The 14,893-nt window shown below is 41.1% G+C and overlaps 1 protein-coding gene across 1 annotated transcript in view; it reads right to left on the bottom strand.

Annotated features, from left to right (window-relative positions):
• PACSIN2 (protein kinase C and casein kinase substrate in neurons 2) overlaps positions 1-14,893 on the bottom strand; it is a 309,624-nt gene that overhangs the window by 272,783 nt on the left and 21,948 nt on the right. The window contains exon 3 of the mRNA XM_044087531.1: positions 7,230-7,385. Within this exon, the coding sequence (XP_043943466.1) occupies positions 7,230-7,385 (156 nt within the window). The remainder of the gene's footprint in view (positions 1-7,229; positions 7,386-14,893) is intronic.

Below are 14,893 nucleotides of genomic sequence, written 5' to 3'. Positions count from 1 at the left end.
TCCCTTGCAAAAACATTATCTAGATAGCTCTTCAATATAAATAAGGGCTCTATCCTGCCAAAAATGTGCCCTACCCTCTCTCACAACCCTGCCACTGTCCTTTTTGTTCCTTGTGCATTTCTCTCTCTGATCTTCCCCTCATTTTATACTGTCACATACACCATTTTCTTTCCCACCATAACAGTGGCCATGTAACTTTGGCCACTCCTATAGCAGAAATCACCATGTACTGCCACAGCTGCTTGGGCTGAACATGAGCTAGGTGTGAATTATCACAGCAGCTAGGCCAAAAAGCATGCTACGATGCCTGGGTGCACCCAGCATATTCTCATTGTACTACTATGCACCGCAAGACCCATGCAGTTAGCTACACTTGCATCACTCTTTTGCTCTTAATTACAATGTGAGAGATGAGCAGGGCTGAGTGCTCTGCAGAGCGCCATTCTCGGTAATCATGTATAATAATCATTTCTCTAGTCACACAATGGCACTTTCACGAACCCTGCACAGCACTGCAGAGCATTTTCATAAACCTCCCAGCACAAGATTCAAAAAGATTGAAACTGGGCTCTTCTAGGCTATCACACTGTGAAAATGTGCCTATGCCTTTCTACAGAGAACTTTGCCAAAAGATGAGGAATGCTATCCATTCATTCAATAGCTAGGTGAGTGGGCTGATCTTATGGACCCCTTTGGTCACAACCTTGGATAATGGCAGTACAAATTCTACAGCATACTGACAGGCTGTACTCAAGCAGCATGTCTATATTGCACTCAAGCAGTAAGACACACACAGAAGCACAGAAATGCTGAAATGTAATTAAAATCTAAATTTGCAATACTAATTCTATATCCTGCTGTTTCAAAATAGGAATTAACATACACAGACAGATTAATTCATAAAATACCACAGCTGGTAGCAGTTCAGGTGGATGTAAAAGATCCCACTGCACTTATCAAACAGCAGGAGTAAGTTCCCAAATGCCCTGGCCAAATTTCCCCTAGTCAGCATGAATTCTATCATTGCCCTCCCCTGATAAGAGGGGACTGGTCTAGGTTTAACCTGGTCAAAAAAGAACAGGTAAACAAATAAATTAAACAAAATTAACTTCAAGGTACATGATCCAACACAACTGCTCAGCAGAAATGTAAATTCTACAATGGGGGGGGGGGGTCAATTGGGTAATACTTCCCATGTGAGGGGGATAAAAGGAAAACCTTCTGTAATCCTCCAAACTAGTTATTCTCACTCCAAAAATGCCACATTGTGGGGAACTGAACAATGCCCTTGATAAGAATACTTCAGTTTTGGCACAATACTCTCCAAAATGTGTTTCCCCAAGCTCACTTTCATCCAGTACAAGGGAGAACTATCATTTAGTTCATAAAACAATACATCATTAAGGACAGCAATTATGAAAGGTCTGAAAAAGTTATCTGCATGCTGAATGGTGAAAACAAAAGTTTTCAGAAACCATACAGTGGGGGGGGGGGGGGGGGGTAAAGTACAGACAAAGTCATCTGTAAAAACACTGCAGGTAAGTAAAGGAGATGTGGTACTGACCTCTGTCCAGCACAGACTCCCTAGAATTATGTTATACAATTATTTACAGGCAGAAGGTCAGACTACAGAGGAGAAAGAAGGGTGGAGTACATAAAGTAGCCAGCGTGTCCCAGTCCAAACAAAAAACATCTGCTGACCACTCCCCTGTCACACCCGGCACAGCAGAACTTGGGTGGTACTGCATCCTCCTACATGACAAACATGTTCATCTCTGCAGTGTCCCACTACTACAGGACTACAGGACAGCTACCACTTCACAAAGGCGGTGCCTCCACCGACCCTGGAAATTACCGGCCCATTAGCTTGACAAGCCTTATCTGCAAAGCCATGGAGAGGATCATAATGGACCTCATAAATAAAGACATAGGGAATTTGCAGACTTTGGATCCATCCCAGTTTGGCTTTGTCAAAGGCAGATCATGCCTTCTAAACTTGGTTGACTTTTTCGAAACAGTCACCAAAGCCATTGATGAGGGAAAGGCAGTCCATACAGCCTACCTCGATCTGGCGAAGGCCTTTGATACAATACCCCACTCGGGTATCATTGAAAAACTCATCAGCTTAAATGTTAACCCATACATCACAAGATGGGTTGCAAACTGGCTGAGTGACAGAACCCACAGGGTCAGAGTTGCTGGCGCCATGTCAGACTCAAAGCCTGTCACAAGTGGTGTACCACAGGGCTCAGTCCTGGGCCCACTCTTGTTTGGCATCTACTTTTCAGTACAAGCAAACACAGGAGGGTTATGGCTGACAAAGTTTGCAGATGACTGCAAACTGGGCGCCATAGTAGAAAACACATCTGACACAGATATCCTTCAGAAGGGTCTCACAGAAACGGATAACTGGTGCCAGAGCCATGGCCTAAAGTTAAATGCCAAAAATGCATAGTCATACCCTTCGGGAAAAACAAGGTTACCCTAGCTACCAAATAGGTGGCAATCCACTGAGTACAGAAGAAGTTATCAGGGACCTGGGGACCCAGGTTGATAGTAGTCTGTCATTCGACACCCATGTAGCTAAAGTAGTTAGGAAGACCTTCTACATTGCCCACCTTATCATGAAGGGATTCTCATCTAAATCAAGGGAGGTCATAGTCTCCCTATACTCATCACTCATCAGACCAATGATTGAGTACAATGCCCCATTCGGAATGTATCTGACCCGACACTTGCAGCAGCTGGAGAGGCCACAAAGTTCCTCACCAAAAGGATAAAGGGTCTCAAACATCTGTCCTATGCTGCCCGACTGAAAGAACTCCAGCTCTATTCAGTCGCTACCGCTTGCTCAGAGGTGACCTTTGCCTAACATACAAGGCCATGTCAAACCCAGATTTGATGAATATGCTTCACCTCAAAAATCTAGATCCGTCAGAGCCACAAGGGCAGGAGACTTAAACCTCGACACGGCTATTAATAGGACGTGCTGGAGGGATAGATTCATCACCCAAAGACTCCCTATGCTGTGGAATAAAATCCCGGTATATGTGAGGCAGAGCACCTCGCTGGCCTTGTTCAAGAGAAATCTTGACCAATGGATGGGAGATCGCAGATATACCCCAGGGATTACCTCAGTGTCACTGCTCAACAGAGGCACAGCAAAATAATGGGTATAGTTCCCCATACTAAAGGGGTGGCGTAAGCCACAAAACTATGGGCTAGGCTTGTAAATGCCCTCGGGCAGATAGCCTAGTATGAACCTATGAACCTATGTCCTGTGCTCTATTTCTAACAGAGGCCTCTGTTGTAAATCAGAGAGTCTTCAAAGGCATTCATTCATCTTTTGTTATAGAAAGTTATCAAGAGAATGCCTTCACCTAGTGGTTCATTCCCAAACACAGATCACTTCCAAGCATATTGAGAAACAGCGAGTCTTCCCTCATTTATTCATGTACTGAACTGCAGTCTGACTGTTCAAGTTTATAAGAAGCTTGAGCTTTGCACATGCTTCCACACTGCATACTACAGGCAGAAACAGGGACAGTAAGAGGCCTCCCCAGAGCCTGGTGTAAGCATCAAATTGCACTGTTGAAGAGCTCTCTCTCACACCCAGCCAACCCTACCAGACATCACAAATACTTCAGAGGTCTAACACCATCTTGAGAAAATGGAAGGCCCAGTGGGCACAAAGCAGCCTGTGGAAGCCTGATGACCCTTTGCTGCCAATCTAACAAACTTGGAGGGAACACAGGTAAAGGACCCTGGGGCCAAAGTTTAACCACAGAAATATGCCCAGAGAGTCAAGGACCCACTTCTCATGAAGCAGCTTGGAAGTCACTTACTCAAACACAGCAAAAGGGATAGTGCTGGCAACCTAACTCATTCATACTGAAGTAAATCAAGCTTATGGCCAGCCTCAGCTAAGTTAGATACAAATCCTCATTAGATAGGGAGATCACCATTTGAAAAGCTTCAGATCCTGCTAAGGCCACAGTGGACTTGCTGGAACTTGGAGGCTTTGATCACAGCTTGGCTTGATGAGTCCTTTACCTAAAAATAGAGCAATTTGGCCCTTATTAGTGAGGCTTTTCCCAGTAATCTAAGTAGCGTGTTCTAGAAGACCACATTAGCTACCTCCAGCACTTAATCTAACATTACCCGGATATTAACAGCTAATTCAAGACCGTCTGGTAGCAAAGGATATAGAAGGCATTAGAAGGCTGAACAGGTCAATATGCAGCTACAGCCTGAATTACAATAAAAGGTACATACATTATCTACATACATTATCAACAAAAAATATGTTAAAACGAAGAAAAGGACTGCCAAAAAATCTGGTAAACGCTCTATCCTTGTATCAAATAGTATATAAATAAATGTCATAAGGCAAAAGGATAGAGCGAAGCAGAATCAGTCTCTGGTAATACCAAGTAGCGTAAGACGCTCAAAGTCCCAGAAGTGGTCCAAACCAAATAAAACAAATCCAAAAATGTGTAAAAAAAGTGTGGATGGTTAAATCCACACAGAAATTTATTAGAAAATATCCGGACAAAAACTGTTAGCACTTTCGCTTAAAAAGCTTCTTCAGACATAAAACCATTCATCTAACATCAAACATTTATATACTGCACTCACATTTTAAAACAGCCAATAGAACAGCATCAATTGTTGGGCATTAAAAGTGGCCTCACACTAATAACAAATTATTCTATTACATTCAGTAAACATCTCAAGGGCTGTTAATGTAAGACCAAAAACCAATGTAATAGCCAACAAAATAACTAAGTAGATAAATACATTCATAGTATATAGTTAAAACCATTCATAAAGTGCATAATAAAAACATATATAAAAATATATATACACATTGAATGTAAGTGTATATAGAAAATAAATAAATGAGCTTAAATGGAAAAATCATGGGGTATGCTATCACTTGAAAATGTATATGCGTACTTATGTGACAAAAAATAATGGAAATATTACTCCTATTATTCTACACCACTCATTTATGTAAGAATATATAAATGCACATAGATATATATTGTATATGTCCCAAAAAATATATATAAATTATACAATATCTTAGGAACCCATAAAAGCTGTCACTTGTTGTTCCTGTGTTTCTTAAGAAAGGGCTTGATAGAGGCCCTCTCATTCAGTCCCTTCCCTCTATCTGCCCTTAACCTTATAATCCAATCACTTTCTATACTCTCCGTATGGTTCCGAATATCACCCTCTCGTGCACTAGGTTGAATCACTGCCAATGCTCTAAACAGAAAATTGTGTGTAGTACCACATTGAGCTACAGGTTTGGCTAATGCATTGCATTGTGAGCCTTTCTTAATATGGTAGATATGCTCACGTATCCTGTCCTTAAATGGTCTATTGGTTTTGCCAACATAAAAAGATGAACAGAGCTGGCATGTAGTTAGATAAACTAAATGTGGAGTCGTACAATTAGCTGAGGCTTTCATTTTGAATATTATATTCAAATCTGGATGAAGAAACTCATCTTTTATATCTATGTAGGGACAAAAATTGCATATGCCACATGGTTTGGTATGCATGTCTCTAAATTCCAAGTTCTGGTCTTTAGGATAACAAAACAACCTCTTCAAATTTTTCTTATTCCTGTATAGAAAACTAGGTTGTTCACCTACAACCTTTCTAATGTCCTCATCTGTTTGTAGAACTGGCCAATGCCTACTGATAATACCTCTAATCTCCCAACTTGACTGAGGAATAGGTAGGTCTAAAGCATATTTTTTGATCCCTATCTCTGGGTCCAAAGTAAGGAGCAGCTATATTAGACCTTAACTCAGGAATACTACAAAGTTGTTCATCAAGTTCAGCCTCCTTATATCCTCTCTCCAAAAGGTTCATTCTGAGTTTCACTAGTTCGTCAACAAATCCCATATCCATGGGATTCACTCTAGAGGACTGTACGCCCTGACCTTTAATGATGTTTTTAAACACATAGGAGGGGTGCATACTGGACCTCAATAGGAGTGTATTAGCATAACAGGGCTTCCTATGTATGCCAGTATTGATCAACCCACAAGGCAACCTTTCAATATATATATCAAGAAAATCTATTCTATACATAGAATATTCTATGGTAAATCTAAGAAAGTCAGTTAGACTATTCATGCTGGTGAAAAGTACATCTAGCTGTTCCGGGCTTCCATCCCACAATATAAACAAATCGTCGACAAAACGACGGTAGAACTTAACATGTGCCTCAAAAATGGGTAAATGAAACAGAATGGATTCCTCCCATTGTGCTAGAAAGATGTTGGCATAGCTGTTGGCACAAGGGGTACCCATAGCTACTCCATCCTGCTGCTGGTATATCCTATCCTGGAACATGAACAAATTGTTCTCCAGTACCAGTTCCAAAAAATAGGTAATGAGATCTCTTTGTACTTCTGAGTATTCACTGTGTTTTTTTAAATACTCTAATATATACAACACCCAATACAAGGCATTAGAAGGCTGAACAGGTCAATATGCAGCTACAGCCTGAATTACAATAAAAGGTACATACATTATCAACAAAAAATATGTTAAGACAAAACATCAGTACTGAGGTTGAAGGGATCTTTTCACATTTGCACTAATTATTATTATGGGGTCCATGTCAAATGTCAAAATGCTGAAATGCTAAAATACTGAAATGAAAATACCTACTGCTCTACACGTGAAGAGAGCTGCACCTCCCCCCTTAGAAAACACATTAGCTCTCGTTTCAATTTCACTAACTGGGGAGTTGAACTGTTTGTTGACTGATTGTATGCTCTTGCAGGGTACATATATGCAACAGATGTGTGCCATTAACAGGTATTTTGAATTCAACTTTGTCAAGTTTCTACATTTGCGATTTCAGGATTCTGCATTCAATATTACGACTTTCAGTGGACGTCTATTCAATAAGTTGTCAGGTTGTCATTATTATTACTTAATGAAGCACATTAATAACGGATCACTTACAGCCTACTTAACACGTCTAGACACCAAGTTGTGCTTCAGGCCTTCACATTAGCGGTCTAACATCAAAATACTGAAAACATAGCTATTATACCAATATTTTACTGCTGCAGCATTCTAAGCCATTAGAAACGTACAAAATACATTTGTCAAGATACATTATGGCTACATAATATGAATATCTATGCACCATTGTATCAACTCACTTCATATACACAAAATAAAACATTTCAAACCTTTTCAACTTCTTGTTTGCATCGTTCCACTTTCTCTTGTAATTTTTTGAGCTGCTCAGGATTTAGAGAGGCATCATTTTTGCTGTTACTTTCTCTTGCAACTGCCATCTTCTCTTCTTTACATGCTCCATGATAGGCTTTCTTGGTAGTTTCCACCTTAAAAAAGGATGCCAGTGAACATAAGTCACAAACAAGCTTAATTTGTGTTGAGAACAACTCAACCCTTACTAGTTGGTCAAAGATAGCTCTCCTCTTGACAGAGCCGGTCACCCCCTACACAGACAGACAGACAGACATACCTACAGACAGACATACCTACATAGCTAGGACAGGGCAAAAGGGGCAACTGGCCCAGCTACAACTGTTAGGGAGGGCACAATCACACTGTCCCCAATCCATCTATCATCCTGATCACTCTTCAGTGCATACTGGCTTTTAAAGGCTGATATTGTACTTCTGGTGAAACCTAAGTGCTGCAGTGCTCTGTGTGTTGTCTAAACTGAAGCAACTAATACATCAAAGCACAAAAGTACCAGACAAGAACAAAAAGGACTGTAAAAACCAAAGAAAGTTTAACAAATGATACACTCTAGTACCCTCGGCTATTCAGTAGACTTTTTGAAGGCTATTAAACTTAATTTGGTTTTTACTGGCCTTTTTGTTGTTCTTGGTAAACCAAAGAAACTTCTTGCTATATCTGTAGCAAACAGTTTGCCATAATTTAAAAGAAAAACAAGATTTTTTTTTCACTAAAACCTGAGCAAGAGGGTCAGAGGCAGGGAGCAAAAACAGGACATGACTGGCTCCTGCATTTCAGGAGCCCCAGGTACCTATCAGACTATTTTCTTTGATCTTCCCTTATACAGCTGGGGCAAGAGGGAGGAGACGTACATCAGGCCACTTAGCAGGTAGTCTCAGGCACTACCACAGCCAGCTATGTCTCTATGAACACACACACATGCACACACATACAGAGTTTTACTTATTTTCTGCAGTACCACTAAGCAATGAAACACAAAACAATGAAAACTACAGCTAAAAATATAAAAATATGAATAAAATAGTCTTGTACTTTACTGTAGATCTAAGTCCAAAACTGGAAGGAAAAGTAGGACTCTGACTGGCTAGGAACTTAAAAAGCTTTGCAAAGCAAGTTGCCTCTTCAGTAGTGCTTTTAACATTGGTATTCTCACTGTCTGGCTCTGTAGCACACAGGGATAGAGTCCTTACAGAAATCAGGCAACTGGGGTTCAATTAATATCTCAGGCACTGGAACATCCAGGTAGTCAGGTGGAACCGAGTGAAGGGACATGGCCTACTCATCTTTCCTGTGGAGAGAATGGGGCTGCACACAATTGGGAGTACACAGAGTCCTGAGATTTCCTTGGTGGAGACCATAAAAAATGCTGCTTGTGCTATATGGAGATGGGCTGGGCTGCCTGAAGGACACTCCTCTTGCAGAAATGAGGGGATGCCATTTACTGGCAGTCCACTGCATACCTCTCCTCCTTTATGCCTTGCCAGGTTGCATGTGAGGGCAGACAGGGATGAAAAATTAAAAATGTCCCAACCATCCTGGTGGCTGCCTAGATGGTAAACCCTTTCCACTGGCTCTTGCCCAGTGACAGCAACAAATGGGCTGATTAACCGAGAGATTGTTTTGATGGTCGCATGCAGAGAAGGAAAAAAGTTGAAAAAAAAAAAAAAAAACACACACCTAGTAGTCTGAATCTTTGTCAGACTAAATAAAACACAAAATGATCTAAACTATAAGAAATAACCTCAGCTTAAGACTGTCTACTCCAGCCATTGGCAATTCTTGTTTTAAAATGCTTGCTCTTCCCTGCTCATTTTTTTTAACTGCATGCATCACGAAGAAAACAAACGTCTTCTGCATAAATGCTGAACTATACTTCTGTGGGTAAATCTTTTATCTGCAGTATCCTTCCTAAAAGGTTAAACATGCTCATCTGGTATGCCCATGTTTTACCAAGTATAGCAACATGTCAGCTTGATACCATAACTTAAAGCAAACAGGCTGAACACTGCACAGGAGTCCGCAAGTATTTCAAATGATGCTCCTCATTCAAGGTATATGTTTGGCTAGCTCAATGATCTATTTATTTCATGTTCACTCTGAGGTACCAGTTGGAAACCACTGATATTAGTAGAAGTACTAGGGCCAGAAACTCTCTCTCCACTTAACCACCTGTATATAGCTATCATTTCAGTGAGCTCCCATTGTGGACTAAGATTTGTCATTTCCGTGAAGAGCAGAGTTGTCTTTTGTTCTGCTGCACTTCACTGACACAGCTCCCCAAGACCAACTGATGTTTCATTCGCTATTGCCCACTTTTGCCAACCATTTAAAAGGCTCCCTTATTCTAAGCTGCACTGCAGTCTGAGGAGTCCTAATAGCCAGGTTGTGCGACACAGGCTCCTTTCTCTCAGACATCTTCTGAGGCTGAATAATTAAATTTTCTTTTTAGACAGGAAGCCTGTGAAAAATTTTTTTTTTTTTACACCTACTACGCCTCTTTTCAATGATACAGCAACTGGCTTAATTGCACAGAAGCAGATGCAATTTACACCATAAGACCTGCAAACCTGTGCCGTGGCTGAAATAGGTCCTTTGTGGATCAGTCCAGCACCCCAGTCACTACACAAACATATACATGAACTCCTAGCAAAGCGTACAGCACCTGCCAACATTAACAAGCAAGCATCTCATGACACAGGACTTCAACTGGCCTCTTTCAGCTGTCTTGCCAAGGTGACTACATTGAGAAGCACAGGATAAAAACCAATAGCATTTCTATCTAATATGGAGTACTGGGGGACACATAGACACCTCTGTACTCAGCTGTCATGATGCTATATACAACCATTTCATTTTCCCCGACAAAGTATATGCATATTCACGTTTGGTCAGAAGAGGGCAGTCTACGCTTCCAAATGTTATTTGCACGTACAATTTAGAACCGGCAATAAGTGTAATAACTAGAAAATAGATACATTTTCTATGTGTGTGTGTGTGTGTATATATATATATATATATATATATATATATATATATATATATATATATATATATATATATATATATATACACACACACATACATTATATATATATATATATATATATATCTACATCACTCTGGAGCTGATGTACTACAACCCAAAACAAAATTACTGATGGAAAGTCCACAAAAGAATAAAAATATCCACAGTCAAAACGAAATTGATTGATGGAAAATCCGCAAAAGAATAAAAATTTCCACAGTCAAGCGCTTTCGTCAAGTGACACACACACACACATATATATATATATATATATATATATATATATATATATAATGATATATATATATATATCCCCCCCAAGATATTAGACAATCTACATTTTTAAAGGCTTTATGAGACTTAAGAGACTGTGACAGACAATGTTAAAAATACTTTTTTCTTACTAGACATGAACTAAAATTACTCAAAGGTGTTAATGAATAATTGTTTTCTTCAATACTAAATTCTAGGTTAACCATCAAGATCATAAGAGACCACCACTGTACCCAACCATCAACCCAGAGGATTACCTGTAAAGGGCATCCCCTCATTTCTGGAAGAGGAATGTCCTTCAAAGCAGAGGAAGATGCTCAGTTCTGCTCTGACTTTGCTCCTGAACTCACTTTAAACCCCTCTTACTCTCCCATACTTAGCTAATTATTCATAAAAACTAAGGCCATATTCTTTCCACTTGTTTACAAATAGCTTCTGCTAAGGAATCTCTTGCTAGGGTTACAAATACTCTACTGGAAGAGCCTCACCTACAATTGCCACCACATTAAATGAAAGGTATGTGCTTCCCATAATGACACATCCATGTTGTCCTATTTTCATCCATTTCAACTATGGGGTTGTCAGACCAGACCTTGGCACAGATTCTGAAGCTCTTAGGTTCCAGGGCTTTTAACTCCTCTCCTACCAGTTCCTCACAGAGTTTGCCTCTTATATTATAAAGATAACAGACACATTTAAACTAATATATATATGTATACGGGATCGGTACTCATCCCCGAAGGAACTTTTCACCAAAGCACAAACAGCCGAGCATACTTCCGCGAAAGTGCTTTTTAAAGCACTTTCATGGAAGTATGTCTGCAGCCAGAAGGAGTCGTGGGGGAATGACTGTTGCGGAGATCGCACTACAGTGCGGATAAGGGAATATTCCCTTTTCCTCACTGTAGTGCGATCTCGGAGTGAGAATATTTAAGTAGGGGGTGTGGGGGGCACAGCCCCCCACATGGGGAGTGCAGGGGGACTTTCCCCCTGTATAAAAGTAGATTTATTGTGTTTTTTTTTTTTTTTTAATGCACTTTAACGAAAGTGCTTTTTCGGTGAAAGCGCTTTCATTAAAGTGTGTTCGGTGATTGTGGATTCGGACTATTGAATCTTCGTTCAATAGTCCTAGATCCATGTACACACACACATATGTGCGCACACATCATATAATCCCTATTCAAAGCTTAGTTCCAGAATAGCAAAATAGCAGGGTTATGAACAAAACAGTAAGGACTGCTCACAGGCAAAGTATGCCAGACACGATGATCACCACAAGCCTACTGGTTTCCATTTGTTAGGGGAAAGAAGGAAGGGAGGTTGAATCAGATCAAAATCAGACATGCATTTAGCATTACGGTAAGTACAAAGTTTTCATATCCACTGTTGTCTATTTTCGTCTGATTCACCTACAGGACAGATTCCCAAGCTGAAGAGGCCTAGGTGAAATCAGAACAACATTCCATAGGAGCATAACCTGGATTGTTCGTGAAGTTTATACTGATACACAAGGGTATGAACTGTTGACCAAGTGCCTGCTGTGCAAATATCATCAAAAGGTAATCTATTGACAAAAGCTGGTGCAGTGGCCACTGTCCTTGTGGAATGGGCCTTGGGTTTAGATTGCAAAGATAAACCTTTTTTGTTGTAAACAAAGGAAATGCATTCAGATCGCCATCTGCATAGAGTGACCTTCGCCACTACTTTGCCCAACTTAGGTTTTGAGAATGCCACAAACAAGTGAGCTAATGTCTTAAATGGTTTTGGTCCTACGAAGCTAAGATCTAAGCGGACGATGAATGTCTAGCATATGTAGGGTATATTTGCCTTTGTTTCAGAATGTTAGAAAAAAGACTGGTAGGTTTACTGACTGATTTAAATTGGTCTTGGATGCCACCTTGGGAAGGACAGATGTGCTAGTTCATAAGGAAACTGTCTCCGTGAAATACTAAATATGGGGTCTTACACGAAAGGGCTTGCACTTGTAAAATTTACTTGATTGAAGTGACTGCTACCAGAAAAATTGCCTTCCAAGAGAGAAATTTCCACCGACTGATGCTGCTCGTTCAAAGGGTGGTCGAGTCAAAGCTTTTAACATAATGGTGATGTCCCATAGAGGTACAAGGCCTCCGATAGGTAGTCAGAACACCTTAGAGACTCTTAAGGAAGCGACATTGTTGTCATTCTGACCTATGTGAAAATTTGAAATGGCGGACATTTGCACTTTTGACAGTAGAGCAACTGAGGCCGTTATGGAAAAGTTCTGCCAGGAATTCAAGAATGGAAGGAATGGGGTAGAGAAGGAATCTAAACCCCTTGATATAACCCAGATGGGAAATTCTCTTCCATTCGCTAAGGTAGATTCTGGTAGTGGACTGTTTCCAAGAACCTGATGTGATCTGAATGACAGAAATGGTGAGCATGGCATTTTTGCTTAATGTTATTATTGGAAGAACTAAGCAGTAAATTTCATGGCTTTCTGGTCCGGAGGAGGCAGAAAGGAGCAATAAGGATCACTTTGGTCTAAAGTTTATACAGAAATCAAGAATGTGCAGCAAAGGCAATGGGGGGAAAGGTAGAGGAGACCTGGGAGCCAACTATAGACTAGAGTATCACTCAGCGACTGTCCCCATCAGGGCAACCGCTGCACATACTGTTTAGGTAGGATGTGAACAGGGTGCAGCAAGGTTGGTCCCAGCGACTGAAAATCAAAGTTGCCACTACTGGATTGAGGGATCACTCATGAGGTATTAAGGCAGTTCTGTTCAATTTGTCCACTAGCACACTGGACAACCCCAGAATATGCATTGCCATTAGAAAGTGGTGAGAAAACATCGCCCATTGCCAGACTCTCATGGCTTCTTGACATAGTGGGTAGTAGGGTGCTCCTCCTTGTTTGCTAACGTACTAAACCACTAACACATTGTCTGTCTGTACAGAAATTACACCCCTGGGGAGGAAATACTGAAAGGCCCACAAAGCTAAGAGGACTGCTTTCATCTCTAGGACACTGATGCCAAGGGGGGGGCCTCTGCATGTGACCAAGTACCTTGAACCACCTTCCATTCAAAATGCTCTCCCAACCCCCCACCCCCACCCCCCAAGAAGGAATGCATCCTTGGTCACTACATCTAAATAACAGGTATCCTTCTGTTACTGAAGGATATATTATCCACCAGGATATATGTATCCTGCAAATTTTAGTGAGTTGAATTTTGGCATGAAGTGGATGCCATACCTAGGATCAATGCATGGTTAGGGTCCACTGAATAACTCTCATGTAAAATATGACTGATGGAACCATTAGGATCATTGATGCCATTAGACCATGTAGGCAAAGAATGAGTCTCACTGGCAGGGAAGGGTGACGGAGAACATGAGTCACTGTGAGATGCTAGTAGAGTGCCCTGTAGTCAGGAAGTCTGGCGATCTGTAAACTTGTAAACAGGTGGCATCCAATAAATTCTACCTGCCGAGTAGGGAGAAAATTACTTTTGGTTAGGTTCACTGCTATCCCTAGGTTATGCATCAACTGTTGCAAAAGGTCGTAATGGTTCAGTAACAAGTCATTGGAAGTAACAATCAGGAGCCAATCATGGATCCCTAGCAGGCAAAGGTGCTCTGCCACAGTCATCAGCTTTAACACCCAGGGGGCTGTGGTGAGACTGAGCAGCAGGGCTCTGAACTGATAGTGACTGGCTCCCAGTCGGAATGGAGAAAACTCCTTGAATGCTTTTCTGCCTTTATATGAGTGTATGTATCCTTAAGATCTAGGAAATGCATACAACTGTCGTTCCTCTGCAGAGGCACAATGGACTGAAGTGTTACCATACGGAACTTTGTTTGTCATACTGATTTAATGTCTTAGATCAAAGATGGGTCTGAGATCCACTATTTTCTCGGGTACTATAAAGAACCTCGTGTAGACTCCAGATTCTAACTGGTTTTCAGGAACCAGTTGGATGACTATTTGTTTCTAACAGCTTGGAAATTTCTGCCACGAGTTCCCATGGATTGGATGGAACATTGAGAATTTTTTCCTTCCTGAATGGAGGAAGGGAAAATGCTATGGAGTAGTCTCTGGAAATTATATTTAGCACCCATGAATCTGTAGTTACACTTTGCCAGGCTTGTGGGTGTAGAGATAAGGACCCTCCCATGCACACTGCCTTCAGAGTGCAGCAGTCTGGCAACCTTTCAGGGGAGCTAGAAGGGCTCGTCAGTAAAAGGACCATGAAAGCTTTGGTTATGTAGTCCGCCTCTGCCTATAGGAGGGCATCCATTGTTATTACCTCCTCCACTACCACAAGGAGGTCCATCTCCAGC

This window comes from Protopterus annectens, chromosome 11.part0, assembly GCF_019279795.1.
Source record: "Protopterus annectens isolate FY-2018-M chromosome 11.part0, PAN1.0, whole genome shotgun sequence".
NCBI lineage: Eukaryota > Metazoa > Chordata > Ceratodontiformes > Protopteridae > Protopterus > Protopterus annectens.
Note: the sequence above shows the minus strand (reverse complement) of the source record. Positions and strands in the feature narration are given on the sequence as shown.